This window comes from Panthera onca, chromosome B1 (assembly GCF_046562875.1).
Source record: "Panthera onca isolate mPanOnc1 chromosome B1, mPanOnc1 haplotype 2, whole genome shotgun sequence".
NCBI classification, from domain to species: Eukaryota; Metazoa; Chordata; class Mammalia; order Carnivora; family Felidae; genus Panthera; species Panthera onca.
Window position 1 is genome coordinate 3,425,548 of NC_138342.1, and position 27,968 is coordinate 3,453,515.

At 62.8% G+C, this 27,968-nt stretch overlaps 1 protein-coding gene across 21 annotated transcripts in view; it reads left to right on the top strand.

Moving 5' to 3' along the window:
• Positions 1 to 27,968, top strand: part of ABLIM2 (actin binding LIM protein family member 2) — a 143,064-nt gene that overhangs the window by 18,570 nt on the left and 96,526 nt on the right. For 3 of the 21 annotated variants that reach the window (XM_078446319.1, XM_078446328.1, XM_078446316.2), the window contains exons 1-3: positions 15,880 to 15,961; positions 20,588 to 20,731; positions 27,470 to 27,653. In XM_078446319.1, coding sequence (XP_078302445.1) covers positions 15,910 to 15,961; positions 20,588 to 20,731; positions 27,470 to 27,653 — 380 coding nt within the window. In that variant the 5' untranslated portion in view covers positions 15,880 to 15,909. Of the gene's footprint in view, positions 1 to 5,959; positions 6,062 to 15,874; positions 15,962 to 20,587; positions 20,732 to 27,469; positions 27,654 to 27,968 lie in introns of those variants that run through there. The other 18 variants (XM_078446318.2, XM_078446327.2, XM_078446323.2 and 15 more) reach the window with 12 other exon arrangements.

Consider the following 27,968-nt stretch of genomic DNA (forward strand, 5'->3'; position numbering starts at 1 on the left):
CCCCGGAGCGCGTCCAGCGGCCTGTCTGCGTCGGTCCATTCGCTGGCTAGCGCGTTGGCTCGTGGAAGCCCCAGGGGTCCCACCCTGCGTCCCGTGCTGGCTCACACGGGGGGAGGAACCGGCGAGGGGTGAGGGGGTTCGGGCCGCGCGGGGGGCACGCGGGCCCGCTGGCCACACGCGTGTTCCGACTCGCCGCGAGCCCCGCGGAGGTGTCTGCGCCCGTGCAGACCCGACAGATGGCCGGGGCCGGAAGTGCTAAATGGAAGTAACTTCCACCAAACTGCTCTCCCCAGGGCCGTCCCGATTTCTGCCTTTGCCCAAAGGAGGCCTGAGTTCCCGGTCCCGTCCCCTCCCAGCCCGGCGCCGGGCAGCGTGTCTGTTCCTATTTGCCGAGAGGATGGGAAGCAAGCCCCCGCCCCCCACCTTTGAGCTGCCTTCCCGGGGACTGGGGGCGCCGAGAGCCCTTTCTCCATTTCCGGGCCACGTGTGCCTCCGCAGATTTCCTGTCCCTCCTTTGCCTATATTCCTATCGGCTGCTCATCTGTGTTTGTTGACTCGGGAGGCGGATGGGTGTGTGGACTGCGCTTTGTCAGGCCGGGGGTGGCTCCCCGGCGATCTCGGTGCGGGATGGCACCCCCAGGGGCCGGGGGGGGGGTGTGCGTGTCCGAGGGTGTCGGTGGCACAGTAGCCCGGCTGGCAGAAACACGGCCCCCCCCCCCCCCAGCCCACCCTTCTCGGTGGCTGGTCTGTCCTGCAGGCGGCTCTGGGGGCCACCGAGGTGTCCCTGGGCCTCCTGCAGCTTCCCGTGGCCCCAGGCTTCCCAGCTGCTGACCCCTCCGCCGGACCCACTGCCCCTCTGAAGCTTTCTCTGTCTCGTTCGGAAGCCGGCAGAATTTGTTCGATTCTTTATTTATTACTTTTATTTTTTAATGTTTATTTTTGAGAGAGAGAGAGACAGAGTGTGAAGGGGGGAGGGGCAGCGAGAGAGGGAGACACGGAATCCGAAACGGGCTCCAGGCTCCGAGCCGTTCAGCACAGAGCCGGACGCGGGGCTCGAACCCACGAGCCGCACAAACCGTGAGATCGTGACCTGAGCCGAAGTCGGACGCCTAATCAACAGGCCACCCAGGCGCCCCTCCCCTTCAGATTTTAGAGCCCAGCCCTGCTGATGCCCTGACTTGGGAGCTCGGCCTCCCAAACAGTGAGAGCACAGGTGTCTGCCGTTCAAGCCCCCCAGTGTGGGGTCATTTGTCACCGCAGCTGCGGAAACCTGATGCCGTCACCAGCTGGGAAGGACAGACGTCATTTAGCAAGCGCCACCGTCCCCCAGGCTGGGCACCAGGTGCCTTCACCTACAACCTGTCATTTGTCTCCCTGCAACCCGGCAAGTAGGCATCCCCCTTTTACGGACAAGGAGACTGAGGCTCAGAGAGGTTATGTCTCTGGGTCAAGGTCACCCAGCTGCTCAGCGATGATGGAGCTGGTTGCACACCCAGGGTGGCCCGAGTTGCAGAAGGGGAGGTGAGGGAAGCGGCAGGTGGACGCAGACGGGCGTGGCATTCTCTTTTCCCCGCTATGGATTGCCGGGGGCTTCCAGGCAGAGGTGTCCAGCATGCATCTGGCTCTGGGGGCTGAATGCTCAGGAGAGGCCGGGGCTGCGCCCTAGAAATCCTTGCTCAGGGCCCGGACGGTGTCGCAGATCCCTCCAGACCCCAATTTTTATGCCCCTGAAAAAGCGTCGGTGTCTTCTTTCCTTTAAAGTCACCTTGAGAATCTGTACCATCTGCTGGAAAGTTCCAGGCTCCGATCTCATTTGTTTCTCGTCTTGTAAGCAGATGTGAGTGAACAACAGAGCAGTGATTGGTGGGGAGTGAAGGATCATGCTGGAATGTGGGGCAGGGGTGTGCCGGGAGGAGGGGGAGGGAGCCCACGGGATCCTCACTGGCGGAGATGCTGGGGCCGCCTGGGACCACACACTCCTTTCCTTTTTGGTCGGAGCCCCTTCCCAAGCCGCCTGATGCACCCGACTGCTCCTGGGGTGTGGGCTGCTGTGTGGGTGGCAGGGGAGGACTGTCCACGAGGCAGGGTGGCCGGGACCACATCCTCGAGCGTGCGTGTGTCCTTCCAGGCACCTGTCAGCCCCGCCCACCCACGCTGTGCAGAAAGAGCACCTTTCTCTCTTTTCTTTTGATCACTTTGTTTCACTCGGGCCCCCCTCCCTGGCAGGTGTGGATGCTGGGCTAGAAGTTTCTACGCTGCAGGTGGCGACCCATTTGTGGGCGTGAAATCAGTTCAGTGGGTCACATCGGCACTGGTTATGTAAGAAGGGGGACTGGCTAGAGAAACGGCAGCGCCCGTCGCGAGTGATAAAAGTAGGTATTGTTTGGTGAAAACCAATAGCTATGTATTTACTCACGGCATAAACCACGGCTGTGTGTGGTGACCGAGGACTGAGCCCTGCAAACTGTACCTCGTCTTTGTCCACGGGACCTAGGAGTGCGGCCGTATTTGGGAGGCGGTTTTTGCAGATGGGATTAAAGGAAGGATGTTGTGATGGGGGGGATTATCCTGGATTAGCCACGTGAGCCCTAAATGTGATCACGGTTATTCTTAGAAGAGGAGGCGGAGGGAGGTTATAGGGACAGACGCACAGAAAAGAAGAACACGTGATCGCAGAGGCAGGGATGGGGGTGATGAGGCCACAGTCAGCGAGGGCCGGCTGCCCCGGAGGCTGGAAGGGGGGCAGGGGGGGCAGATTGTCCCCAGAACGGCTGCAGCCCTGCGGGTACCTTGATTTCGGCCCAGCGGTACCGATTCTGGACTCCGGGCCTCCGGAACCGCGGTAAGCACCCCGGTTCCAGAACGTCTGTTACAGCCGCCGTGGGAAGCTTACGCACCGTGGAGCACGCAGCCCAGCGCGCAGAGCCCCACACCCTGGCTCGGGGCCCGTGGCTGGCTGGGGCTCCACGTGGTGGCCCTGCTCTCGCTCGAACCTTCCTCCTGGGAGCAGCACGCTGGCGCGGGGAACGTTCTCCTTGTTCAGAGGCAGCAGCTCGATAGGACAGGCGGAAACGTGTGAGGCCTGTAGGCACGGCTGCACGCGGTCACTTCCGCCCGAGGGTCACTGGCCAAAACCAGCCACGTGAGCAAACAGGAAGTTACCGGGCAGGAGAGTGCTCTGTTCCCCGGGGTAGACTCCGGAAAGGTACATGCACACCTGTCCCCCGGGACCCCTGTCTGGGGGACACGTCCGATTTGTGTGCTGGTGTGGGAACAGTTGGGAAGCCGCTGGCCAGTGACACGGAGCCCGGAGCTTGCTCCCAGGGCCCTTGATCCCGAGGTCGGTGGGTGTCACGGCCCCGCTCTGCCTGTCGGCTCGACTCTTCTGAGCTTCTGGCTTGAAGTTTCTAGGCGGGGCGGAAGCCTCACCTGTTCACCTCACACCTTCGGAGGAAAAGAGGGGCTCATCCTGCGGGGTCTGGGGAGGGGAGAGGGTGGTTCCCCCAAAGCCCCGTTGGTCACAGCCCCAGGATGGGATGTGCAAATTGCAAACTAGCGTAAGCCCGTCGGGGTCCCGGTCCCTGGCCTTCAGACCACATGGTTGACCTTGAAGGCTGAGGCCCAGGCCAAGGGGTGAGACTCCCCCGCGAGGCTGGGAATCTATAACCTTCCCTCCTGTTGGGCGCCCGCCACATGGTGCCTCCTGCCCACTGCAGAGCCAGTGGGGAAGGGGCAGGGCATAGGCACCCCCTCCACGCCTCGAGCTGGGGAGCCCACCTGAGGCTGTGGAGGAGGAAGCCATTAGTCTCTGGACCCTGGGCCTCTGTGGGTGAGGGTTGTCTCCACCCTCAGTGTCCCCGTGAACCAGGGGCAGCCTCCCGGGGACCTGACGGCCACTGCAGATGGGGGCGCACGGTGCAGTGGGGCCGGGGCTCCGTGGGGTGATCGGTGCCGGGGCCCAGGCAGCGGGGGGCCGGGACAGACACCTGGAGAAGAACGGAGCCCGGGCCTGCACTGTGATTTCTGCCCGAGGGTCCCAGAGTCCACGGAGCCCCCACCGTGATGCGGCCCCCCTCTCCCGGGAGGCTGATCCGACAGCATTGGGGCAGATGGCCCTCCTCGCACGCGGGCATTCTGGCCCCCGGCCGAGGTGGACTGAAGTTATGCGGCCTTGGGGGTCCCTGGGGGCGACTTTGAGGAGGGGACCCGGGGCTGAGAGGCTCAGAGAGGGCGTAGGACAGAGGCTGGCCCCTGCCCGCCTTCCCACCGCAGCGAGCACCCCAGCCTCATGGAGCGGGGGCCCTCCACACTCCTAGAACGTCTCCTGTCCAGCCTCACGCAGGCTGTTCCTTCCCCGTGTCCAGCCACTAGCTGCCCCTCGGCCTCTGCGTGTCCACCGGCCCCTTCCTCCGGGGCGCCCTCTGGGGCACTGGTCACTCGCAGAGGGCTCTGCCGGACCCCCCGACTCACAGCCCGCAGCCCCCTCCTGCTCACCAGAGCCGGCTGCACCCCGCCTGTCTCTCTGCCTCAGTTTCCTCTTGGAGACAACAGGGACACGATGGCTCCTGTCTCGGGTATGGAGCAGCACGTGGGACTTGCTGGGTGCTCAGAGGGGCGCTGAGGTCGTGGTCACCATCCTCGTTTCTGTGCGGAGCTGGGCACGGGGACGCAGAGCATGGACGGCAGAATCGGGGAACAGGAAACTCCTCTCGTTTATGAGCCAAAGAGGCTATAACCCTGTGCCCCGGATGGATGATTTGTGCTCACGTGTGGGTCCCACGGGGCCCGGTAGTGACGGCCCAGACAGCCCTGGGGGTTTCCTGCGGTGGCCTGAGGGACACCAGCCCCAGCGACCAGGTGGGGAGGAGGACGTGTCAGACCGTGGCGACGGGTGGCAGTCAGATTAGGTGAGGAAAGCCCCATCCCGGCCACCAGCACCTGCTCCTGACTCTTTAGAGCTGGTGGGATGGGGTGTTTCCTGCCAGGTGCCTTCTCAGGGGTCCCTCGGCCCGCCCAGCGCTGCACCAAGGGCCGCTGGTGTCACCCCAAAGCCTCTGAACGGTGGATCCGGTGCTGGTTATTGATGACCGGTGTGCACACACCTGTGGGTCCCCTGTGGCCACATGCTGGGCCCAGGCCTGTGCTTACTGTGCGCGTATAACTCCGGGACCGAAGCCGGCAGAGGGGCTCTGAGGACGTGCAGCGCGTCAGCTGGAACCCCCGGGGCCCCGGCACCGCCGTTCACGACCAGCGTCCTTCGCGAGCCTCAGTTTCCCCTCTGGCACGTTGGGGCCGTGCAGTGGGTTCAAAAGGTCCGTCCCGAGTCATGTCCACCCAGAAGCTTGGCACGTGACCTTATTGGGAGTGAGGGTCTTTGCTGGTGACATCAAGATAGGGTTGGAAATGAAGTCATCCGGGACCAGGGCGGGCCCCAAATCCGGTGACTGGCGCGCTTACCAGAGACAGGAGGGGATGGGCACGTGGACACGCGGGGAGAGGCCACGTAAAGAAAGAGGCAGAGGCTGTTGTGACGTGGCCAGGAGCCCCCGGAGCCGGAAGCTGCGGGGAGGGATCCTCCCCGGGAGCCTCCAGAGGGAGCGCGTGCGGCCCTGTGGACGCAGACCTGGGGCTTTCGGCCTCCGGAACTGCGGGAACGTAACGTCGCACGTGAAGCCCCCTGTTTGTGGGGCTGTGCCGGGCAGTCCCAGCACACGGGGCCGTGGGGTCGCGCTGCCCGCACCGGGCACACGGGGGCAGGAGATGGGCCCGGCCCCTCCACCCCCGCCCGTGTCTTTCCAAAGTCCCTTTCCCGGACGCCCGGGGAAACAGGTGCACCTTTGGGGGTTGGTGGGAGTCTATTTCGGTGTGCCGGGAAGGGGTTGGCCCTGCCCTTCCTCGGGCGTGTGGATGGCAGCTGCCACGTGACCTTCTGGAGAGTCCGGGTGGAGACGTGCCGGCCCCAGAGACTCTTCTGCTGGTTCAGCCGCGGCCCGCAGCCTCGCCCGGTGCCGGTCCCCGGAGAGGAGGCCACGCTCCATGGGGATGCCGGGAGGAGACACAGGTAAAGCTGGCAAGTGCCCTTTTGGCCGAGACCTTCCGGGCGGAGGGGAAAGCTCGAGTCCCACAAGCAAGCTGTGGGGGGTCTGACACGAAGGGAGGCGGTCTGACGGAGCGCCGCTGTTTGTGAACGTGGTGAGGGCCAGCACTTGTGAGCGCCGACTGTATGCCAGGCTTTGGGGACTTTCCGTGACGGCGTCTTGATAACAGCCCTGTGGAGTGACCCATCTCACAGACGAACAGGCCGAAACCCGGGGAAAGGGAGCTTGGACCCCCAGGAACAGAGGGAGGCGGGGATGTACCAGGAAGAGCTTCTGAAGCCCGGGCGGTGGGGGGAGGGGGTGCGGTGCCTGCCTCCCGCAGGTGCCTCGCCTCACGGGGCCTCTGTCTGGGCACGAGTGGGCACCTCATGTCCGGGCGGCTGGGACAGATCCTTCCCCTCACCGGTTCTTCCTGCAGAGTAGGGGCCGGGACCCCCTCACCCCTATCTCCCCGTCCACGTCTCACACTCCGGGGCAGCTCTGGGGCAGCGTGGCCCGGAAGCTGACCGGTGAGACCCGAGCCCCTCTGGCCTGGCCTTGCTGCGCCGTGGACAGGGCACTTGGCCGCTCCCGGGGGCGCCCCAGCGACCCCCCCGTAACCTGAGGTTGATTGTGGCTCCGCTGCCCGAGGTGTCGTGAGCGGACACGGCGGACATTTGACACTCGTTTCCCCGAAGCTTGTGGCTTCGCCCCCGCTGGCCGTGCTTACGGCACCAGCTGGCTTGGGGTCAGGTGACGTCCCCCCGGCCTGGCGGGTGTGCCGGATTGTTCCGAAATCCCCAGTGGATCCCGGGAGCCCAGGCATGTGACCATGATGTGCGTTTCTCCCGTGGAATTTCCATGCTGACGCGGGATGGGTCTCCCTGCTCAGCCGGACACACCGTGTCCTTCACACCGGACGGCGGGCGGGGACGCTGGTGGCGAGGGGCGAACAGGGGTCATGAAAGATGGCCCAGACCCTGTGCAGTAGGGACCGCTGCTCCCGGTTGACGGATGAAGAAACGGCATCTTGTGATAAAAATTGCAGTAAAGGAAATGTGGTTCTATTTATGTAAAATTATAGTAAAAGCTAAAAACTAAAAATGCTGTGGATCCCTCAGGAAAAAAAAAATCAGGCTAAATCTCTGTGCTCTCAGATGAAGCGGTGCTTTCTTAGAAACGACAGCACGGACACAGCCAAAGAAAACGCGAATAAACCGGATGTCGTCAAAATTAAACATTCTCATCCCGCGAAGAACATTGTGAAGAAGATAAAAACAGCTTGCAGATCTGGAGACGGCCGTCGCCAGTGTTGTATGTGATCAAGGACTTATGTGTGGAACATGCACACAACCCTTATAGCTCGGGTCTCCAGAAAGACAGCACACTAAACGGACAAAGGGTCTGAATAGACGCTTCCCCGCAAGAGATTTTCAAGTCTGAACAAGCACACGCAAGGTGTTCAACGTCACTAGTCGTGGGTATGGGCGGCTCCCACCTGCTCAGTGGCCGTGGTCGGAAAAACAAGGATGTGGGGACTCTGGAGGCTCGCCCCCTGTGGCTGGTAGGAATGGGAAACGGCAGAGCCATTTAGCCAAAGGTCTGGCGGGTCCTCAAATGGCTAAACACGGAGTCACCGTGCGAATGGCCACTTCCCAATTCAGACGTACCCAAGGGAAATGGACTCACATGTCCACACGAAGGGGATCGTGCCCGAATGGTCACAGCAGGCCGAAAAGTGGGAACAACCGTAGAGCCCGTCAACTGACAGGTGGATGTGTTCGTGGGATGGAATGTTAGTGGCCGTTAAGAGCCCTTCAGCCCTGACTCACGCTCCAGTGCGGATGAACCGTGGAAGCCAATCTGTAGAGACAGAAAGTCAATTATCAGTTGTCAGGGGCTGGGACAGAGGAGGGATGGGGGGGGGTGACGGAAATGGGCGGGGGAGTCTTTTTGGGACGATGAAAATGTGCTAAAATTGATCGTGGCGACCGACGCCCTACTCTGTGAAAACAGATGATGCCTGAACAACACAGGTTTGAACCGAGCAGGTCCATTTATATGTGGATTTTTTTCAGCAAATATACATACAACACAGGAAATGTGTTTTCTCTTCCTTATGATGATATTTATTTTTATTTTTAAAAATTTTTTTTTAACGCTTATTTATTATCGAGAGAAAGAGACAGAGCACGAGCAGGGGAGGAGCAGAGAGAGGGGGGCACAGAATCCGAAGCAGGCTCCAGGCTCCGAGCTGTCAGCACAGAGCCCGACGCGGGCTCAAACCTGAGATCATGACCTGCTCTGAAGTCGGACGCTTAACCGACTGAGCCACCCAGGCGCCCCCCGATGATAGTTTTAATAGCATTTTCTTTCCCCTAGCTTACGCTATTGTAAAACCCCAGCATATAGTCCACGTAACATACAAAATACATGTTAATCGACTCTTTCCGTTGTCTGTAGGCTCTGGGCAATAGGAGGCTAGCAGTCGTTAAGGTTTTGGGGACTCAAAAGTTATGCTTGGATTTTCAACTGCATTAGGGGTGGTTGGCGCCTCCAACCCCGTGTCGTTCAAGGGTCACCTTTACACCAATAGTCATAAAGTTGTGCATTTTAGGCAGGTGAGTTGTGTGGCACGTGAATTGTAGCTCAATAAAAGTTTCGTTTGAAGTGGATGCGGGGCACCTTCTGGAGAGCGGCGTGGGTCCTGGGCGCGTGCTCAGGGTATTGTTTTTGAAGAGAGTGCGTCTGGGACACGAGGGCAGGGCATCGGTTCTGTCCCCCGAGAAGATTACGTTGTTACATCGTATCGCATCCTAGGTCGTAGCATGTCACACGTCCTAGGTGTGCATGTGCGTGCGTGTGTGTGAGAACGTATACGGATAATGTCTTATTTGCGGCTCACGGGGCTGCCTGCTGGGAGGGTCACGGTGGCTAATGTCAGCGTAGAAGGTTAGCAGGGATTGTAATTCTTCTTCAACTTCTGTGTGCTGTTTGGGTCACCAAAAAGAAGGTATTTTTGTTGTCGAAACCTAAGGAATTGTGGTCTCGGGGGGCGGGCAGCGGCTCCAGGACGGGCTCCCACGCGGCACCACGTGACATCAGAAGGCCACAGGTCTGGGCCTGTCCGGGTGGAGCAGGGGCCCGTCACCGAGGACGGGCTGTGGGACCGGGCGTCGGTGACCCTGGTGCACCTGAGCTCAGAGGGGGGTGGGGTCTGTGGCTGTTGGTTTGTGCACTGGACCCTGTCAAATGCCCCCGGAGACGTCGGGGTGACGGGCGGTGTGGTGTGTGTGTCGAACTGATGTCCTGCACGTCTCAGCTTTCCCTGGGCCCCAGGCCAGCACTCTGGATGCCTGGTTTTAATTAGACTCAGGACATGCTTCCCCTGCCACAGCCCTTCCGTGGCCCGGCGAGCAGGAGGAAAGCACAGAGGGGCCCGCACGTGAGTGGGGGAAGGGCCCGAGGAGGACAAACCAGTCCTGTGACCGCCCCCCTCCCCGTTCCAGCTACAGCTGTGTGATCTTCCCAAGCTGCTGAGCATCTCTGAGCCCCAGGCTGCTTATCTGCAGAGTGGGGTGGTCACAGCTCTCGGGCCCACAACGGACGGGGGGCATCGTCATGCCCTGAACCCACCCGTGTCTGCTCCTATGCCGTTACAGCCCCCAAATCACGGGAAGCTGAAGTTTGTCTCTGCCCGCTTGTAGGTCAGCGCTGGTGGTCGCCCCCCGCCCCATGACTCCAAGGGGACCCCCAACCTCACCCCCAGACGCCGCCCCGCTGGGCAGATGTGTCTCAGGGGCTCCCATGAGCGTCTGGTGTTATCCTCCCCAGGCCCTGGCGGTCCACGGAGGAAGGAGGGAGGGCACGGAGGCCTGGAGGGGCACGGCTGCCCAGCAGAGGTGAGAACGGGGGCCCACAAGCCCCGGCCAGACGTCCCGCAGGCTCCCCGCCCCTCCAGGCTCACCCCTGCGTCCTGGTGGCCTGGGGTATCTGGTGTGGTCGGATTCCCCGGCAACGATTTTCAGATGCAGACCGAGACCCTTTATCACCAACACAGACCACTAAACAGGCTGGTAATGCTCACGTTTCCCGGAGAAAAGTGGCATCGCCCAGCGGGCCCCTCGCTGCCCTGGACGCTTGCCGTGGGCAGCGGAGGTGCCGCACGAGCCCCAAGGAGCCTCAGGAAATGGGCGGCGTCCTCATGGGACACAGACAGGGAGGCGAGGTCAAGGGGGGACAGTGACCTCTCAGACCCCTGTGGCCACCCCTGCCGGATCCAAAGCCAAGGGCGCTCCTAGGGGCTTGGACTTGCCGACGGCGTCCAGTGGGGCAGCTGGGCCCCCGTCTGGGCGGGGTGTCTCTGGGTCACGGCTGCAGCCCTGTCTTCTGAGTCCTGGGCTGCACAGGCTGGTGATCCTGACTGGCCAGGGTGCACCGGGGGCGCACTGGCAGCCTCCGGCCAGCGGGCCCCACACCGACGGGGTCCCGTGGCAGCTGGCCCGGCGGGAGGGCCTCGGCCCTCACAGACCTCGGTGGGAGGCCACAGCTGGGGCCGGAGGTCACGTGGCCCGCGTTCCTGTCTCAACTGTCCCCCGTCCCCGTATCCTGCTCTGGGAGCCGATCGGGGACGGAAACCGCCGAATGCAGCGCCTGGCACTTAGCCCGGGCACGGGAACCGAAAGATGATGTCACACACGTCATTGTCACCCGTGCTGATGCCCGGTGCAGTGCTTTGAGTCATCGGATATGTGTCCTGTTCCCGTTAGATTTGAGGAACGTTTACTGGGGCATATGCCGGGTACTGGACCCTGGGTGTACGTTCCGACCCAGACAGAGTCGCTGTCGGACTCTGGCCTGTGGCCTGTGGCCACGTGACCGGAGGGTCAAGTACCGGCCTGGGGGCCTGGAGACCCCAGCCCCGCGCCCGGCCTGCCCAGACTCTGTGTGACCTGGGCGGGGCCCGCCCCTCTCTGCCATTGGCCATTCCCCCTGGGCCTGTGTGGGGCCAGGACGGGCCCAGATGCCCTGACCTTCCGGAATGCCACCCGTGAGGTCCTCAGATGCCTCTCCGGTCAGGAGGAGCCGCTCTTCCGGCAATGAAATAATACCCTCAGGGACGTGGGTGGAGAGGCCTCCCGGACCAGCTGCTTGGAGCGTGGAGCATCCTGGGAATTGCCAGGAGCCCCGGCTGAGGCCTGCGGGAGGCCCTGCGGCCAGCCTGAGCTTCCGGGGGCTGCTCACGGCCGCGTTGCCCCCCGCTTCTGCCTCGGGGAGGAGCCCCCCCCACCCCACGGGCCAGCCCTGCCCCGTCTCCCTCCTCAGAAAGCCTGGCGGGGGGGTGGGGGTGGCGGGTAACATCATCGTCCCCCTGCGGATGGAAAACAGGCTCGGGGGGGGGGGGTGGGGTGGGGCACCAGCACATCCCAGGCCTGGCTTCCAGCTCTTTCCACCCGTGGGGATGGTGGGTTTTTTTCCTGGGGATGCAGTAACAAAGTCCTACCGACTGGGGCTTGTCCAGCAGATGTCGGCTCACATTCTGGAGGGGGGGGGGGCCCTGAGATCAAGGTGTCACCAGGGTGGGGTCCTTCCGACGGCCGTGAGGGACGGACCTCTCCTCGGCTTGCAGACAACTGTCCTGTCTCTGTGTCTGCACGTGGTCCCCTCTGTGTCCTGATGTCCGCTGTGCATAAGGACGGTCGTGTTGGAGCAGGACCCACCCGATGATCTCACTTTAGCTTGACCACTTGTGTGAAGACCTTGCCTCCAAGTCAGGTCATATTCTGAAGCGCTGGGGGCTAGGGGGTCAACGTATGAATCTGGGGGGGACACAATTCAGCTGTCACAGACGGGCTCTTTCTGTGGCCCCTGGGACCCCCCTTTTGACCACACACACTCTCTGCAGGGAGGGAGGGAGACAGGGCCGGCTTTTCGTCCCTCCCCCCATCAAGTATGAGTCTCATTCCAGGCTCCGTGGGGCTGCCTGGTGTCCCCCCCCCCCCCCCCCCCCCGCCAGGCTGTGTGTGGCTGAGAGTGACTTTGTGGGAATGTGCTCCCATCTCCGGGCAGGAAGAACCACGGGGCAGCGGGGGTCTGAGCTCCGTCCGCCGGGATCCCGACGCCGAGCTGCTGTCACTCCGATGGAGAGTGATCTCTGACCCCCGGCCTCCCTGGGTCTGATGGGGTTGACCCTGTGCAGCTCCCCCAACCTACCCAAAGGGCCCGCAGCAGTGCCCTGGGAGCAAGGGGCCCACGTCGGGCGGGGCGGCCCAGGATGCACACCCACACCCGGGCCTCTTGGACGGGGAACGTGAGCCAGGCGGTCTGAGGTGAACTGGGCCCTCTGTTTCCCCAGCCCCGTGCTGGCCTTTAGGGGGCCCCGGAGAGAGACGGGAGCCCCCAGTGGGGTCTCCAGCAGAGGCGGCCAGGGGTTCACCGGCCGTTTTGGAGAGGAGATGTTGCTTGTTCCAGGTGGCAGTCGGTGGCCCAGGGGGACCCCCCTGCCGGGTGTCAGTTTTCAGGTCTGTCAAATGGGAGCAGCATCCTGACAGGGCTGCTGCGGCATCGAGAGGAGCCAGTGCCCAGAGCGCCCCCCAGGGCGTGGGGCTCAGCACGCGGGCTCCCTGTGAGCGCGTTGTGGGTACAGAGGAGGTCCGAGAGGTCAGTCGTCTTCGCGGGTGAAGGGGCAGGAGCCGCACTCCCAGGAGACGGCGTGGCGGGGGCCGGGGCTGGTGCTGGGACGGTCGAGGACAAGTTTGGGAAAGGGTCTGGGATCAGCAAGCAGTGGGGGAGAAGTCAGGGAACCAGGTGGGTGCGGGGCGTGGAGGCGTGGGGGTCCCTCGGGGACATGGGTCCTATGGGCTGTGGGCAGGGTATTGAGCAGGTCAGGGACCCGAGCAAAGGACCTGACCTTGCTGGTGCTCAAGGCCGCCTTCCCTGGTCCTGCCACCTTGCCAGCTGGGAGAGCTTGCCCTGGGGGCTCCGTCGTCCGTGCTGTCCCCTTGCTGTGAGCCCGTGGGCACAAGGGGACAGTCTCCCACCAGGTCCAAATGGGGACCTCCCGAGACACTTGGGACTTTGGAGCCAGGGTAGGTTGGCGGGAGGAGGGCAGACCGGGGATTGAATCTTGAGTCCACCCCTCCTGGCTGTGTGGCCTTGGGCTGGTTAGCTTACCTCTCTGAGCTTGGTTTCTCACTCTGCCAAAAGGGCACAAGAGTGTCTACCCCAGGGTGGCAGGAAGGACTCCAGACAAGGTCATGCCAGACTTTGGGCATTTCCTTCCCTGAATCAAAGCAGCCAGCACAACCTCGCGGGACTTGGGCCGTGGAGGGAGGGACGTTCCTGTGTCTGGAGAGGTCTGGAGTGAGCCTCAGGCCGGCTGTGTGCAGAGGTGGGAGGCACGCCATGTCGGGACTTGGCAGGGGATTCTGGGGGTCTGGCTGTGGTTTTCTGCGGCCGAATAACACGCCGCCCCAAATCTTCAGCACCGAACGTGCATTCTGGGACATTCATGGGTTCCGAGGGTCAGACATCCAGAAAGGGCACGGCAGGGGCGTTTTCTGTCCTCTCCACGATGTCTGTGGTTTCGCCTGGGAAGACGTAAAGACTGGGGGTGACCCGAGAGCTGGGGATGACGGAGCCCCTGGAGGCGTCGTGGCTCACGTGGCTGGCGGCCCACGTGGCTGGCGGCCAGAACAGCTTCACGTGCACGCTGCGTGCGATCGCTCTGCATTTGGGGTGGTCGTGCTTCCTCTCAGCGTGGCCTCTGGGCTCCAAGAATGAGCGTCCTTAAAAGCAAATTTGTGGCATGATGATCTGGCCTGGAAGCCACGTGGAGTTGTTTCCATCACATTGTTGGCCGAGGCTGTCCCCAGATGTCCACCCGTGTTCCAGGGGAGGGGTCTCACACCCCGACACTTAGTGGGAGATGTGGTAAAGCCACATTGGAGAAGAGCTTTGTGGGACGGGCATCTGCCTCCAAGAACTGCTCGGAGCGGTGAGCGTCCAGACCTCCAGAAGGAGGGGCGGTCACATCGCCGGATGCCCAGGCACGCGGCGTGCAGGTGGAGACGGGCACCTGTCCCAAAATGTTGCAGTTCAGTGTGGTATGTGTTGATTCGTCCTATTTCTCGATCGCCTAGCAGGGGCCAGGCGCTGGGCTGGGTGTGGGGCCCCCGAGGGTGAAGGGGACGTTCAGCGCAGTGGGGTGAACAGGAGAGGAGGTTCGGCTCAGCCACCCAGCAGACACTTATCGCCGTGTCCCCGGCCCTGAGCGGGGCCCAGGGGACCCCCGGTGGCTCTGCCCCCGGACGTCATGGTGTCGGGCAGAAGTTGGCCGGGAGCGTGCAGCACTTTAACATGCTCAGTTCTGCCTGCGAACGTTTGTGCTGAGCCCACGTCCCCGTCCTAGAACCCGGTCAAGCAGAGCTGATCGCTGCCGGCCGAGTGCAGTCTGGTCCTGGGGCAGGTCAAGGGCTCGTGTGGGCGCACTCAGCCCCACAGAGAAACCAGAGGCCACGTCTGTGGGGAGCCGGCTGAGGGCCAGGTCACTCCCGGGGGGTGGAGGGAACAGCTTCCCACGAGGTGGCATCCCCAGGGGGACAGGGCTCCCTGCGGTCCGACGGTGTGGGTATCGAAACGGGCCTGAGAGTTCAGGCGTCTGGTGCAACGAGCTTCTGGGTGGGGTGTTTCTGTCCCCCAACGCTGTACCCTGGAGTGCAGACCCCTGGGGGCGGGAACTGCCGGGGCCCCGGCCCAGCCCCGAGCTCGGCAGGGAGCAGGCACCCGCAGCATCTTCGCCGGCGCTGGTGGAGGACTGGATGAATGACTTCCTGGAAGGGTCAGACAGGATCGCCCCTCTGGCCCGTCTGGGGAGCCTGCTTGCTGGGCCCAGGCTGCCGACGGCCTCGGAGAGAACGGCCAGCTCCGTGATTATAATTAGCAGTCGGCCCGTAAGTAGGTTAGCGAAGGGAGCGCTCCCGTGTGATTTGAAGCGATTTTCCGACACGCAGCACTGGGGAGGGCGGCGGGAGAGAGCGGGACCTACTCCTGACCTGAGGCACAGCCTGTAAAAGAGCGTTCTGAGGGCAGGGCAGACAGACCCTCCAGGGCGCGGGGGTGGGGGCGTCATTAACTCTGTACTTAGAAAACCAGCGCAAAGAAACACGCGTGCCGGAGGGGTGCGCAAGCCACAGGGATGCTTATGGCCACGTGGGGCGTGCGAGAGCCATCCCCCCAGACCCGGCCCGAGGGACACACGCTTCCCAGACTTGGCCCCTGGCCCTGGGGGCCTTCCACGTGGGGGGAGGCGGGCACACAGGCCGACGGGCAGGGGCCACCCGGCGTGGTCGGGACTGTGATGGAAATGAGCACGGTGACGTGCACTTGCTGAAGACCCAGAAGGCACCTGCCTACCTCGTGTCACCTCCTCCCAGAAGTTCTCCTTGATTGCACACAGGCCCATGCCCCCCTGTGTGCCTGGGACCCACCCTGGGCGTAGCGGAGTCTCAGGAGTGGGTGTGCCCGCATGGTTTATGAGGCTATTCGATATTAGAACACAGTCACGCAGCTTGGAACCCCGGCCGGTGGTTTGCAGGATGCAAACAGCAGAGGGGAGAGCACAGCGAAGCCATCACGGCTGGCGGGGCCGTGGGGTCCAGTCAGAACCGGAGCGCACAGGGTCCCACGTCCAGTTCCGAGGTGCGTGTCCGTCCGGAGCAAACCCTGCACCAGATGACCAGGGACTGTGGGTCTTTGGCCCCGCCAGGCACCGCCAGCTCGGGCTCCAGCACGAACTGGACCCTCGGGGAAGGAACAGAACACCAGCACCAACATGAGAAAACGGAAGAAACGGCTAGAAATGTCCCGAGGATCACGAACGGCAGGTGCCTTGCGGTCTGGGAAGTGGGAGATGCATCGGGGTCCCCCATCTGGGAATGCCTATCCCCATCGCGAAGGTGGAAACAGGCTTCGGAGGGCATGTGACCTGCCCAAGGTGTCAGGGCCAGGGAGGGGCATAGCTCGCGTCAGTACGGCTCTCCGGCCCCCCCCACCCCCACCGTCGTCTACCCCGGCACGTCACGAGGTGACTGGAGCGTGGAGGCAAATCTGGGGACATCTACAGACGAGGCTGGCGAGTGAGCCGAAGCACGGCCCTCTGGGAGCTTCCGGTCTCCCTCCTGGCAGCCTCCTCCCCGTCGCCACCCCCAGCTGCGGGGAGGCCCCTGAGATCTGGGGACCTGGGGACCACCAGGCCAGCCTTGCCCCAGGGGCTTCCTCGACTTTAATGGAGCCTAAAACAATTCCTCAGGAGACCGAGCTCCAATTTATAGATGTGAAAACTGAGGCTTCTTGGGATTCGGTCAGCTCTCCAAGGTCACGCGGCCGCCCCCGGATGTCACAGCCCGCCCTGCTGGCTCCCGTCCCAGCTCCAGCAGCACACGGCTTCTCCTGGAGAGAGAGCACGGTCGCAGCCTGGAGGGGCTGCCGGGCATCGCGGGGGCTGCGGGGCTGGCCCCCGGTCAGGGCGCGCTGGCCGTGTCCCTCCCCTGTGACCGCGGGCGTTACGCAGTGATGGTGCCTGTAGTAAGTCCTGTTCCCTGCGAGGCCCCCCGGTGCCGGGATTTCACTAGCACAGGGGGATTAAGTGGCCACAGCCCTTTGTGGGATCGATTCGTGCCACTCGCGTTTGTTTTACGTGATGATCACGGTTGGGGGTCTGTAGTGCGAAGAGCCCGCTGTGCGTGTGGTCAGGGCTCCGGCGTGGCCGTTCTCTCTCTCTCTCTCTCTCCTTTTCGTTTAAAAATTTTCCCCGACGTCGTCTCCTAGAGTGGCCTTCCGTCCACAGCAACACCGAACAGACAGCGGGGTTCCCATGGACGCCACCCCCGGAACTTTCCGCTGGGGTTTGCATCTTGCGGTGGTGGGGTGTGCTTGCCGTAGAATGAGCTGAAGTTTCCGCTGGGGTGACTCCGGGCGGGACGAGTGTGCCACGACAGGTGTCCCCATGGGGGTCTCGTGGCCGTAAACGCCCTCTGTGTGCCCGTTCACCCCTCCCGCCCCCACGCCCTGGCGACCGCTGATCTTTGTTTCCTGTTTGCATGGTTTTGCCTTTTCCAGAATGCCCTGTGCATGGGACCCTACAGCCCCGTAGCGGGCTCGTTCTCTTGGTAACGTGCATGTAGGATTCTCCCTCTTTTTGAGGCTTGGTAGCTAGTTTCTTGAGAATTCTCTTTTTTTTAACGTACCACCCACACCCCGGACACCAGGCCTGGCCAGAACAGCCCATCCCTGTCCCGGGGCCGAGTGGAGAAAACCCTGGGTGTCGTCACGCTCCGGGCCTGGGCCATCTCTCCGGGCCTCAGCTCCCCCAGCAGCATCAGGGACAACAGCTCACCGAGGACACATACCCCAGCGTGGTCTGCGTACGGGGGTTTCTTGCAAGTGGGCATGTGCAGGAGGCGCAAGGGGTGAGTCCGTCTCGGGGGGGTCAGAGGGCCCACGCCACGGTCTGCGGGATTCACGGGTGGGATCCGGGCAGGTGCCCGGCCGGAGGGAACGCCTGTGCGCGAGGCCCACGGCTGTCTCCGTGGCGCAGTGTCTTCTTCCCGCCGCCAGAGGGCAGCACCACCGCTCTCACCGCCCGGAGGTCCCAGGAAGCTTTAGAGGGACCCCCTCCTCCGTGGGCAGGGTCGGGTCCCCTCAGCAAAGCGTGTCTTAAAGCAGCTCCGCCCGCAGGTCCGATATATCTCCAGGAGCCAGGCAGCTGAGGGTGTCAGGCCGTGTGTTCTGGAAAAGGACAATAGCTATTGGGTACCCAGCCCACATCCTAGCAACGCTCTGGGGCAGGTGATTGAACGAGGCAGCCGGGCGGAGGGACAGCTGCGTGGAAGGCTGGACGTTCCAGGTCACAGCACGTAGGAGGTGAGGCTGGGGCTGCGCCCAGGCCATCTGCCCCCACGGCCTGCACTCCCCCCCGGGACCCTGACAGTGACCTTCCCTCCCTGGACTTGAGCCAGATCCCAGCAGTATAAAAACTTGCTTGTCTGCTCACGGACAGACGATCGGCTGTTGTCCTTTGTGTGCCGGACAGATGAGAAGATAACAGTGTCCAGTGTCGAGGATCTCAGTCCTCCCTCCACCGCCCCCCCCCCCCCCGCCCCCACCGCCCCTGCACGGTCTCCATGGAGCCTCGGAGGAGGACAGGGTGACTCCATAGCCCGCCGGGCCATTCACTGGCTTCAAACCCGGATTCCAGCGGCTCATCCCGCAAGGGGAGTCTTAAATTGAAGCCCGGTCTTGAATTTCGAGTCTTAAATTCAAATCCCGCCGTCTGCCTTCTTCCGCTAATTTTATCAAATAGTAGATGAGACAATTTCTGCACTCGTTCTGCAGGAAGGAGAAGCCCAGGGAGAGCCCAACGTTGGCACTTCAGCTAGAGCGGGGAGGGTCGCTGTGGCTGCAGGAGGGCAGCAGAACTCGAGGGGCCCCGCCGGGCTCTGCCCCCGCAGTCTGCTGTTTGGATCCCTCTGGAGGCACAAGGCAGGCGCTGACTCCCGGCCCAGGGAGACGCCAAATTACTTTTCATGCCGCTCACCTCCTTTCCTGCACCTGCTGCTCGTCCCCAGATAGCCGGAACCCTGCTACCCTCGGGGTGTTCACAGCCTTCTCCTCCTCAGACAGCCTGCTGTCCCCAGCATGGCCCGCTCCCCCTCTGTGCCGCCCACACAATGTCCCCACCTCGGGCGGGGACCGCAGCAGAGAGGAACCCCGCCCTGGTGGATGGGGGGCCGCCGGGATGCGGGGTCCTGGGGGGCAAGGGGTAGGGGGGGGAATTGGATGGAGAAATGTCCTTCTCTGTCTGGCGTGACCTCCTTGATGTTTGCGAGGAGACCCCGAGGTGTGGTGCTCGCTCAAAGCTGGCATTAGACAACCGTGTTCGTGGATACAAGTAGCTTAATGCTCCAACGAAGTGTGGCAGGTCCTTCCTCGGCCACCCCACACCCCTCAGCCCACCTGGGCTTTCTCCTGCAGGCTTCCTGCCCCAGGTATGCCACCTGCACCCTGTCCAGACCAAGAAAGGAGGGTGGCATTAGAGGATATGAAAATAGGGATGCCTGGGTGGCTCAGTCGGTTGAGCGTCTGACTTTGGCTCAGGTCACGATCTCACAGCTCTGTGAGTTCGAGCCCCACGTCGGGCTCTGTGCTGACAGCTCGGAGCCTGGAGCCTGTTTCGGATTCTGTGTCTCCCTCTCTCTCTGACCCTCCCCTGTTCATGCTCTGTCTCTCTCTGTCTCAAAAATAAAAACATCAAAATAAATAAAATAAATAAAAAGAAGATGTGAAAATAAGCAAAGACCCCCAAATGAGAAAGTCAAAGCTGTCTCCCCGGTGCTGGCTGGAGTGGGAGGTCGTCCCCCCTCACTTGCGTTTGCCAGAGCCCCAGAGGCGGGCAGAGCAGTGGGGGGGCTTCCCAGAGGAGGAAAGAGGCTGGGGTGGGTCTGATGGGAGGCCGGGGAGGCCAGGAGGCCAGGAGGCCGGGAAGTCCGCTGAAAGGGGTGACCACACGGCTGGTCAGGGAAGCAGGTTTGGCTTTCTCGGGTTGGTCCTGAGTCGGAAGGATCCAGCTGACTCAGGTCCCTGCGTGGGCCATGCTCTCTGCCCGGCAGGCCTCCGTGCCAGCCTCCAGCTCTGCCATCGGCCGGCTTCTCCCTGTGTTTCAAGCGACTCTGCTGGTCCCCAGCCCCTGGGCCTCCCCCGGCATCAGCTCTGCCCCTTGGGCTGTCTTCACCGCCAGGCTGCGGCTCCTTAAGGGGCTGGCCTGCTGTGGACCCCTGTGTCCTGTCCGCTGGCCTCCACAGGTGCTTTTGGAGGGTGTGGGAGAGGAGCATATGGCCCCCCCAGACCCCAAGAGCCCCAGAGCCGGGCCCTTTGACCATCCACCCCGACCTGCCCCTCGGTGGGTTTCTACACCTCCACAAACACCCCAGGCCATGGCTGGCTCGGAGGAGGGCCGCACCAGTACTCAGGTTCACGTCCCCGGGACACAGAGGGACTTTGAAGCATGCTCCAAGGAGGACCGTGGCTATTGCTGTCGCAGAAGAGAGGACTGTGGGTCTCCCGGCCGTAGACGGGATGCCCGGCTCACTGGGCGGGGGGAGGGGGCTGCTTCTGAGGCCCTGCCGGTCAACGCAGCAAGAGACCAGGATACCCTTTGGGACGGGGTCGAGATCTCCCCACCACGGCAGGCACGCACACAGCGATGGGGGACCGATGGCCCGCGTGTGGGGGCGCCAGAGACAGGAGCCGCTCACTGGGGTTGACCAGATGGCCTCAAGTTATCCGATTCTCTCTGGTCCCCCAGGAAAGAAGATGGGCCTGTGCCCCGACGCCCTATGGGGCTTGAGCTGGCGGGGGGGGGGGGGGGGGGAGGGGGGCGAGCACAGTCACTGGTTTACTCGCCTGCGCCTGGTGTGTCCCACCCTTTAACGTGACCTTTCTTCCCCCGGCAGTATCGGAGCCCCAGGCTGCTCACAGCCCCCTGGAGAAGTCGCCCAGCACGGCCATCCTGTGCAACACGTGTGGAAATGTGTGCAAGGGGGAGGTGCTGAGGGTCCAGAACAAGTATTTCCACATCAAGTGCTTTGTCTGTAAAGGTGAGCATCTCTGGTCTCTGTTCTTTGTCCCTGCTGAGACGGGTGAGGTCTTGTGAGGACATAGATACACCCGCTAAACTAAGGTCTGGGGGTAGGGGGTGAGGAAGGGTCTGGAAGCTTCCAGGGAGGGCTTCGCAGAGGAGGTGGTGTTTGGGCTCTGACTTGGAGTGAGGAGGAGCCCGTCAGGCCAACCCAGGCGGCAGGGGCAGGTGCACACGGTGTGGGGCGCAGGTCAGCGGTTGGACTGCGGGGTGCTGCAGGGCCGGAGGGGGATGGGGCTGGGGGCCCAGGCTCCCCCCTGTGCCAGCGGCCCTGCGAGGGACCCGAGACTGTCACCCGAGGGGGCGGCTGGGGCCTGGAGATGTGGGAGCCTGTCCAGGGCTGGATGGTGGCCTCTGATGAGTCCCGGGCAGGGTGCCGGGCGGAGTGCCGTGGGAGACTCGGGGGTTCCTGCGCGGGCCAGTGGCCCAGGGAAGACCCCAGCGCCCCCAGTGGCCCCCACCCAGGGACCTCTGCGGCGACACCATCTCTGGCAGGGGTGGGCGCGTCCTGGGACCCTCGGTCTGAGGGTGACCCTGGCCCTGCCCGTCAGAGGGGCACAGCCTGCAAGTGGTGTTTTCTGGGAAAGGACGGGGCAGCGCCGTGTGGACGTGTGAGAACGGCGACCCTGTAGCGTCCTGGGGACACCACCTCTGCCTACGACGCGGCTCCCCCACTGCGGACCATGCCCCCACCCCTTCTGTGGCCGGTGCCCCACCCCCGGGTGGAGAGTGCCCACCCCCCTCGCCTGAAGCTTCTCCTTTTCATCAGAGCTTCCCAGGGATTTGTCTGGGTTAATTCTCTCTACTCTCCAAAAGATCAATTTGCTGTGTCCGAAAAGCAAAATCCATTAAAATGCTCTTTTTCGATGCTGACTTTAAAAGACGGGGGAAGTGGCCGCCGTGTTTCAAAGGATTGTCCGTAAGCACAGGCCTTAGGAACGCGATAAAAGGCATCAGAACGGAGTCCTGGTTTGACCCGGGGGGGTTGGGAGGAGGGGAGCCCCCGCCCTCCCACAGCGTCACCGGGGACAGATCACTTTGTCCTCCGTGAGCGGCCCTGGAGAAGCCGCGGCCCCTTCGTCACGGCCCGCAGGCGGGTGGTGCTGGCGGGCACCCGGGACGCGCCTCTGTGCGCCGCGGCCGCTCCCAGCGCTTGCTGTGGGGGTGGCACGGGGGGCAGGAGCCCGTGGGCACGCGGGCCCCCTTTCGAGACCGCTGCCCACACGCGCAGGCAGCCACAGAGCCTCACGCTGTGCCGGGCGGCCGTGCCCAGCGGGGCCCCTGCCCTTGGCGGTGGGGGCATCTCTGCTTCACCTGCTCGGAACGACGTGCGGCGGCTGAGGTTGCCTGCAGGCTGGAAAGAACCGCGTTTGTTTAAGCGTGAAGGTTACACGGCCTCTGATTGGGCTTCTATCCAGTTTCTCTGAAAGTGCAAAGCCTCTGAGTCACTGAGGGCACTTTGGGATGAATCAAAATGAATTATCCAACTCCTAGTGTCTTAAACAGCATGGATACTTATCATCTGGTTTTTAACGCTTATTTAGTTTTGAGAGAGAGAGAGAGAGCAGGGCAGGGCAGGGGCAGAGAGGGAGGGGGACAGAGGACCTAAAGCAGGCTCTGTGCTGAGTGGAGAGCCCGACGCGGGGCTCGAACCCACGAACTGTGAGATCATGCCCTGAGCCGAAGTCGGACACTTAACCGACTGAGCCACCCAGGTGCCTCGGATGTTTATCGTCTTAACGTAAAGCCTGGAAGTGGCCCCTTTCCCCGGAGTTGGGTAACTTAACAGCTCAACGGGGTCATTAAAGATGCAGATTTCTTCACTGCCCCACCCCCACTTCCCCTCGCCCCCCCCCCCCACCCCGCATCCTGTGCATGGCAGAGGTGCCTGTCCTCATGGTCTCAAGGTGGCTGCCATAGCTCCAAGCATCACATCCTCACAGGATAGTATCCAACTCGGGAAGAGGGATAGACACAGGCAGAGGCCTCCCTGCTCACGTGACTCTCCCTTCTTTGATCAGGGAGAACCCTTTCCCTGAGGCCCTCCCAAAGACTTCTAATATGGCTCATTGGCCGGAACCGGGTCACGTGTCCACCCACAGGGCCACAGAGGACCAAGAAGGAGGATGGCGATTCACAGAGACCAGTCATGTCTGTCCCTGGGTGGGCACGTTGCCAGGCGCCCACAGCATCTCACAAGAGGCCCCGGTGGGATGGGTTCTTGCCACCTCGGCACGTGTTTGGCGTGCCTCAGTTTGCCTGGGAGAGCCCACGAAATAATTATGTAATTACACTCTGCCTCATGGCTGCCCCAGGCTTGGGCTTTGATGCTTGGAGGTCTGGGCTCAAATCCCACCTCTGCCACCGCCTGCTCGTGTGGGTCCTGTGCACGTTTCTAACCTCGGGGTTCGTACAGCAACATTTCTCGGGCCGCTGCCACGCTCAGGCGGTGTTCTGGGCGCTTGAGATGCATCCGTGAGCACGACGGACACCCTTGTTCCCATGGAGATCACGTTCTGGCAAACGGGGGACGGACGGGAAACACTGGACAGGATAGAGACATCTTACCGTGTGCCAGAAGGTGCCAGACGGGAAGGGAGGAAGAGGGGCAGAGTTGCTGTTCCCGTTGAGCAATCAGGGTGGGCCTCACAGAGGAGGTGACCTGAGTGGAAGACTTGAGGGACGTTTGGGAAGAGCCTTGCAGCCGGAGGGAGCAGCTGGGACGAAGACGAGAAAGCGGGCGCGTGCCTGGTGGACGTGGGAAAAGGCTGGAGCAGAATGAGCGATGGGCAGGGGTCCGTGTGAGGCTCTTGGCTCTGGGGCCCAGGGACAGTGGACAGAGGAGGGCTCCGGTCCACCTTCGTTTCCCCAGACCTCTGTGCGGAGGGCCACGGTGGGCCGTGGGGAAGGGGCCAGGGGCGGAGACGGGTGTCCACCGTGCGGGGACGTGGATTCCGGCTGTGTGTAGGGATCTTGTCGCCTCTATTCTCACGCTGCAACATGTGAGCCAAACGTGGAAAACACCCAGCACGTAGTAGGTCCTCAAGAAAGAAGTGAGAGCGTGTTTACCAACAGCTTGTAATTTGCCTGGAGAACCCAGTGTGGTCCCCTTGACTTTGTGTGTGCGGCCAAGGTCTGCGCTTTTAGGACCCTGGTTCTTGATTGCACCCTGCTCGTAGCGCCCTGGAAACACAGCCCCGGCCCCTAAGTGACGACCACAGGAGGCCACATCCACCCGTGATGCCCAGCAAGCGGGCGTTTTCTGATCCGAGAAGCAGCAGGGCTGAGCAGGACCGTGATGGCGGGAAAGTCCCCCCAGGAGGGAAGGAGGTGGGCAGGGCAGCGAGCCCACTGGCTCTGCCACATCTCTCTGGGACCGCCACCGGAGAGCTGCTCTGGGCACCTGGGGGTGACAAGGGAATGGTACAACATGCCCACACTCTCTCCTTTTGGGGTGCCCCCGGGGCATTTATGAGAAACCAACCAACGGCTTCCAGAACCAAAGGAAAGCTTCGTCTGCCGGCCCCGGGCAGGTGTCCTTGTGCACAGCCTGCCCCTCACAGGGCGATCCAGGACCCGCGGGCCCCGTGGCAGGGAGGTCGCTCTGGGGACAGGGGCCTGTTAGTACAGATGGAGGGTCCCGGGCAGAGATCGGGGCGAGCCCTGGCTGGCAGTGGCCGTGAGCCCCGAGCCAGCGCACTCAGATCAGGCCGCGGGGCCGCCTCCGTCGTTTCCTCGTGCTCTGATGTTAGCGGCTGCCTCCTCCCTCCTCCACCCACCAGCGCAGGGAGGCGTAAGGGAGAGTGGAAACACCCCCCAGGGGCCCCCCCGGTGGACTCCTGTCGGGTTCGGGTCGGTAGGCAGCCCCTCCATCCCGTCCCTCGCGAGTCTCTTTAATTGGAGGTCTCGTTACATACGCTCCTCTGTGTCCCGATTTATTCACCTCCCGGACTGTGGGCGCCCTCTCCCCATCATGCAAATCCTTCCACGTCAGTTCAGTATCTGCCCCGATTCCTCACAGGCAAGGCCAGCGGTGACCTTGGCCATTCCTCTGCCGTCGGACAGGTAAGCCGGTTCCATCCGGCGCTGAGCGAACCCTATGTTGCAGGGGACGACTCGGAGGTTCAGAGAGGCTAAGTAGCTCGCCCAAGGTCACACAGCTGAGCAGCAGCGGAGGGAGGGTTCCGGCCCAGGCTGCCTGGCTCCAAAGCCCCGCGTTAATTGCCTACGTCGTTTGCATCGCGGCTGCAGCCTACACTGGCCAGCAGTGCTCTGTGGCTATTCCTGGTCATTTCCTGGGAATGAAGTCCCAGAAAAGAGATTGACGGGTCGGGGGGCAGGAGCGGTTTTCACGTTCTGTAGCGTCCGTGCTGAGTCGTATTCCGGGAAGCCCCCCACCCCCGTCCCCCGCTCCTGTTTCTGGAGAAGGACCACAGTGAAGGCGCAGGACCGAGCCTCGGGGAGGCCTCTGCAGAGGCCCAGAAAGGCTAAGGAACTTGCCCAGGACGCACAGCCGAGGGCACGGGCGGAGCTGGGGTCCAAAGCCAGGCAGCTCCAGCGTCTGGGCTCAGCTGCTCAGCTGACGTCTCACCTCGTCTGCAGAGCTCACATCTCCTTGGAGAACCGCTCTGGTCTCCACAACTGGCACATCGCACGTGCCACCCTGTGGCCCGGGCGAGGGGTCCACCTCCCACCTTGTGTGGGGGATGGGAGCTGAGCTGAGGGGGCTCCCCTCCCCGCGGGGCCGCCGGAGCCCCCGGGCAGCAGGCGACGGGGCAGGTGGTGGGCACTGAGTGGGGTGTGAGCTGAGGGGGGCTCTGCGGACCGGGCCGAGCGGACCGGGCCCCGGGAGGACCCCGACTCCCAGAGGTTGAGTCTCCAGACTCCAAATTTCCGCAAATGCTCTTCCGAAACCCGAGCCCCCGAGAAGGCACCTGTCCGGAAGGAAGGCCGCCAGGCTTCCCCTCGCCTCCCAGACTCCCAGGGCACCAAGAAAAGGTTCCACGGTCGGGGCTCCCTTGACCGGACACCGGGCGTTCCCCTCGGTCAACACCATCCGTGGCACCGAGAGCTTACGTAGAAAGGTTTTCTCTGTCTCCAACGACTTATCCGAATTTATAATGTATGTGTTACTTTGCTAGCTTTCTACTCATCTTAGTAAAAAAAAAAATAACCCAATCCAGAATAACTTATTAAATATTTAGAGCCTTGTGACCACAAGACATTCCCAAGAAATCAATGTCCACGTTGACTCTGGAATTTTTTCCTGCGGAGGAGGCGAGGCGGCACTTCCGGTCTTAAAACACGTTACGTTCGCGTGCGGTTCTTTGGGGAAGTAGAAGGGAACTAGGCTTTCCAGGCAAAAGGGGGACAAGGTGAAGTTTCCACTTTTACGAATGCTGGCTGTGGGCTTTGCTGGAAGATGCTGGCGGTCTCGCTCTGGCGAGACCTCCCACTGGATGTGCTCGAAAGGACGACGTGAGTTAAAGCGAAAGATGCCGGTACTCAGAATTCCCCAGAAGCAGCATCGTTTGCAATCAATTAATGTTTTGATGAAAAATTTTAAGTGCTGATGCAATATTATGATGAAGGAGGAAGGAAGGAAGGAAGGGAGGGAGGAAGGAAGGGAGGGAGGAAGGAAGGAGAGAAGGAAGGAAGGAAAGGAGGAAGGAAGGAAGGAAGAAAGGAAGGAAAGGAGGAAGGAAGGAAGGAAGAAAGGAAGGAAAGGAGGAAGGAAGGAAGGGAGGAAGGAAGGAGAGAAGGAAGGAGGAAGGAAAGAAGGAAGGAAGGAGAGAAGGAAGGAAGGGACGGAGGAAGGAAGAAAGGAAGGGAGGGAGGAAGGAAGGAAGGAAGGAAGGAAGGAAGGGAGGAAGGAAGGAAGGACGGATGTGGTTTTCAAGACTCTGCTTGGGGGCTGTGACCCAGGAGGACCCAGGACTGGCCCAGCTGGCAGGGTCTGGAGCTGCAGGGGCGCCCTCTTGGTCCCCAGCAGGGAGGGGCTGGGCCAGCCAGGGAGAGCATAGGCTGCTCCCTCTGAAACCGTGCATGGCTCCCACGTGCCCCTGGGCTGGAGGGGGGGTGTGGGGGCGGGGAGGGGAAGGCATGGGTGTCCCGGACGCACACCGGCAGGCTGTCCTGAGGCAAGTCGCCCCGTTCCCCACCTGGCAAAGTTCTCAGAGCCCCTCCGCGGGGCTCTTCCTGGGGCCAGAAGAGTGTGTTTAGGGCACAGGGGACGAAAGGATTTGTGCTCAAGTGACCATGGCCTGTGGGAGTCTGTGGGAGTCTGGCCTTGGGAGACAGACGTGAGACGTGGAGACGGACATTGGAGGGGGCGTCGGGACTTCCTCGGTGGCCTGGGGACAACCACGGCGACGCGTCTGCCCTCCGCCCCGCGGGGCTTCCCGCCCAGGACGGGGCGCCGTCCGGGCCCCTGTGTCCCGTGCTGGGAACGGCCCGGGGAGCGGAGGGTCTCGGGGGCGTCGGCGCTCCTTCCCTGCCGGGGGGGCCGAGGGGGCTGGCGAGGCGGCGCGACTCCCGGCCCGGGTGGGGGCCGCTCTTCCGGAAGCTTCCGCGGGAGAGTCCGCGACCCGCGCAGGGCGGGGGGGGGGGGGGGGGGGGGGGGGGGGGGAGGGGGGCCGCGTGCGGCGGGAAACCCGCCCGGGGTCCCCGCCCTGCTGACGCCGCGGCCGCCCCCCAGCGTGTGGCTGTGACCTGGCCGAGGGCGGCTTCTTCGTGCGCCAGGGCGAGTACATCTGCACGCGGGACTACCAGAGGCTGTACGGGACCCGCTGCTTCAGCTGCGACCGGTTCATCGAGGGCGAGGTGGTGTCCGCGCTGGGCAAGACCTACCACCCCGACTGCTTCGTGTGCGCCGTGTGCCGGTGAGTGAGGCCGCGGGCTCCCCGCGCCTTCCCTGTCCTTCTCCCCTCCGTCCCTCCCTTCCCTCTCTCCCTCCTCCTCCCTCCCCCTCCTTCCTTCTCTCCCTCCCTCCTTCTCCCCTCTCCCTCCTTCTCCCCTCCCCCTCCCCCTCCCTCCCCCTCCCTCTCCCCTCCCTTCCCCCTTCTTCTCCCTCCCCCCTCCCCCTCCCTTCCTCCTGTTGGGCCACAGCTGGGAGCAGAGGCAGGTCCCAGCCCAGGGCCGGCAGGCGGACATGCACCCAGGCACATCCTCGCCCGGCCCCGACGCTGCAGGCGTCC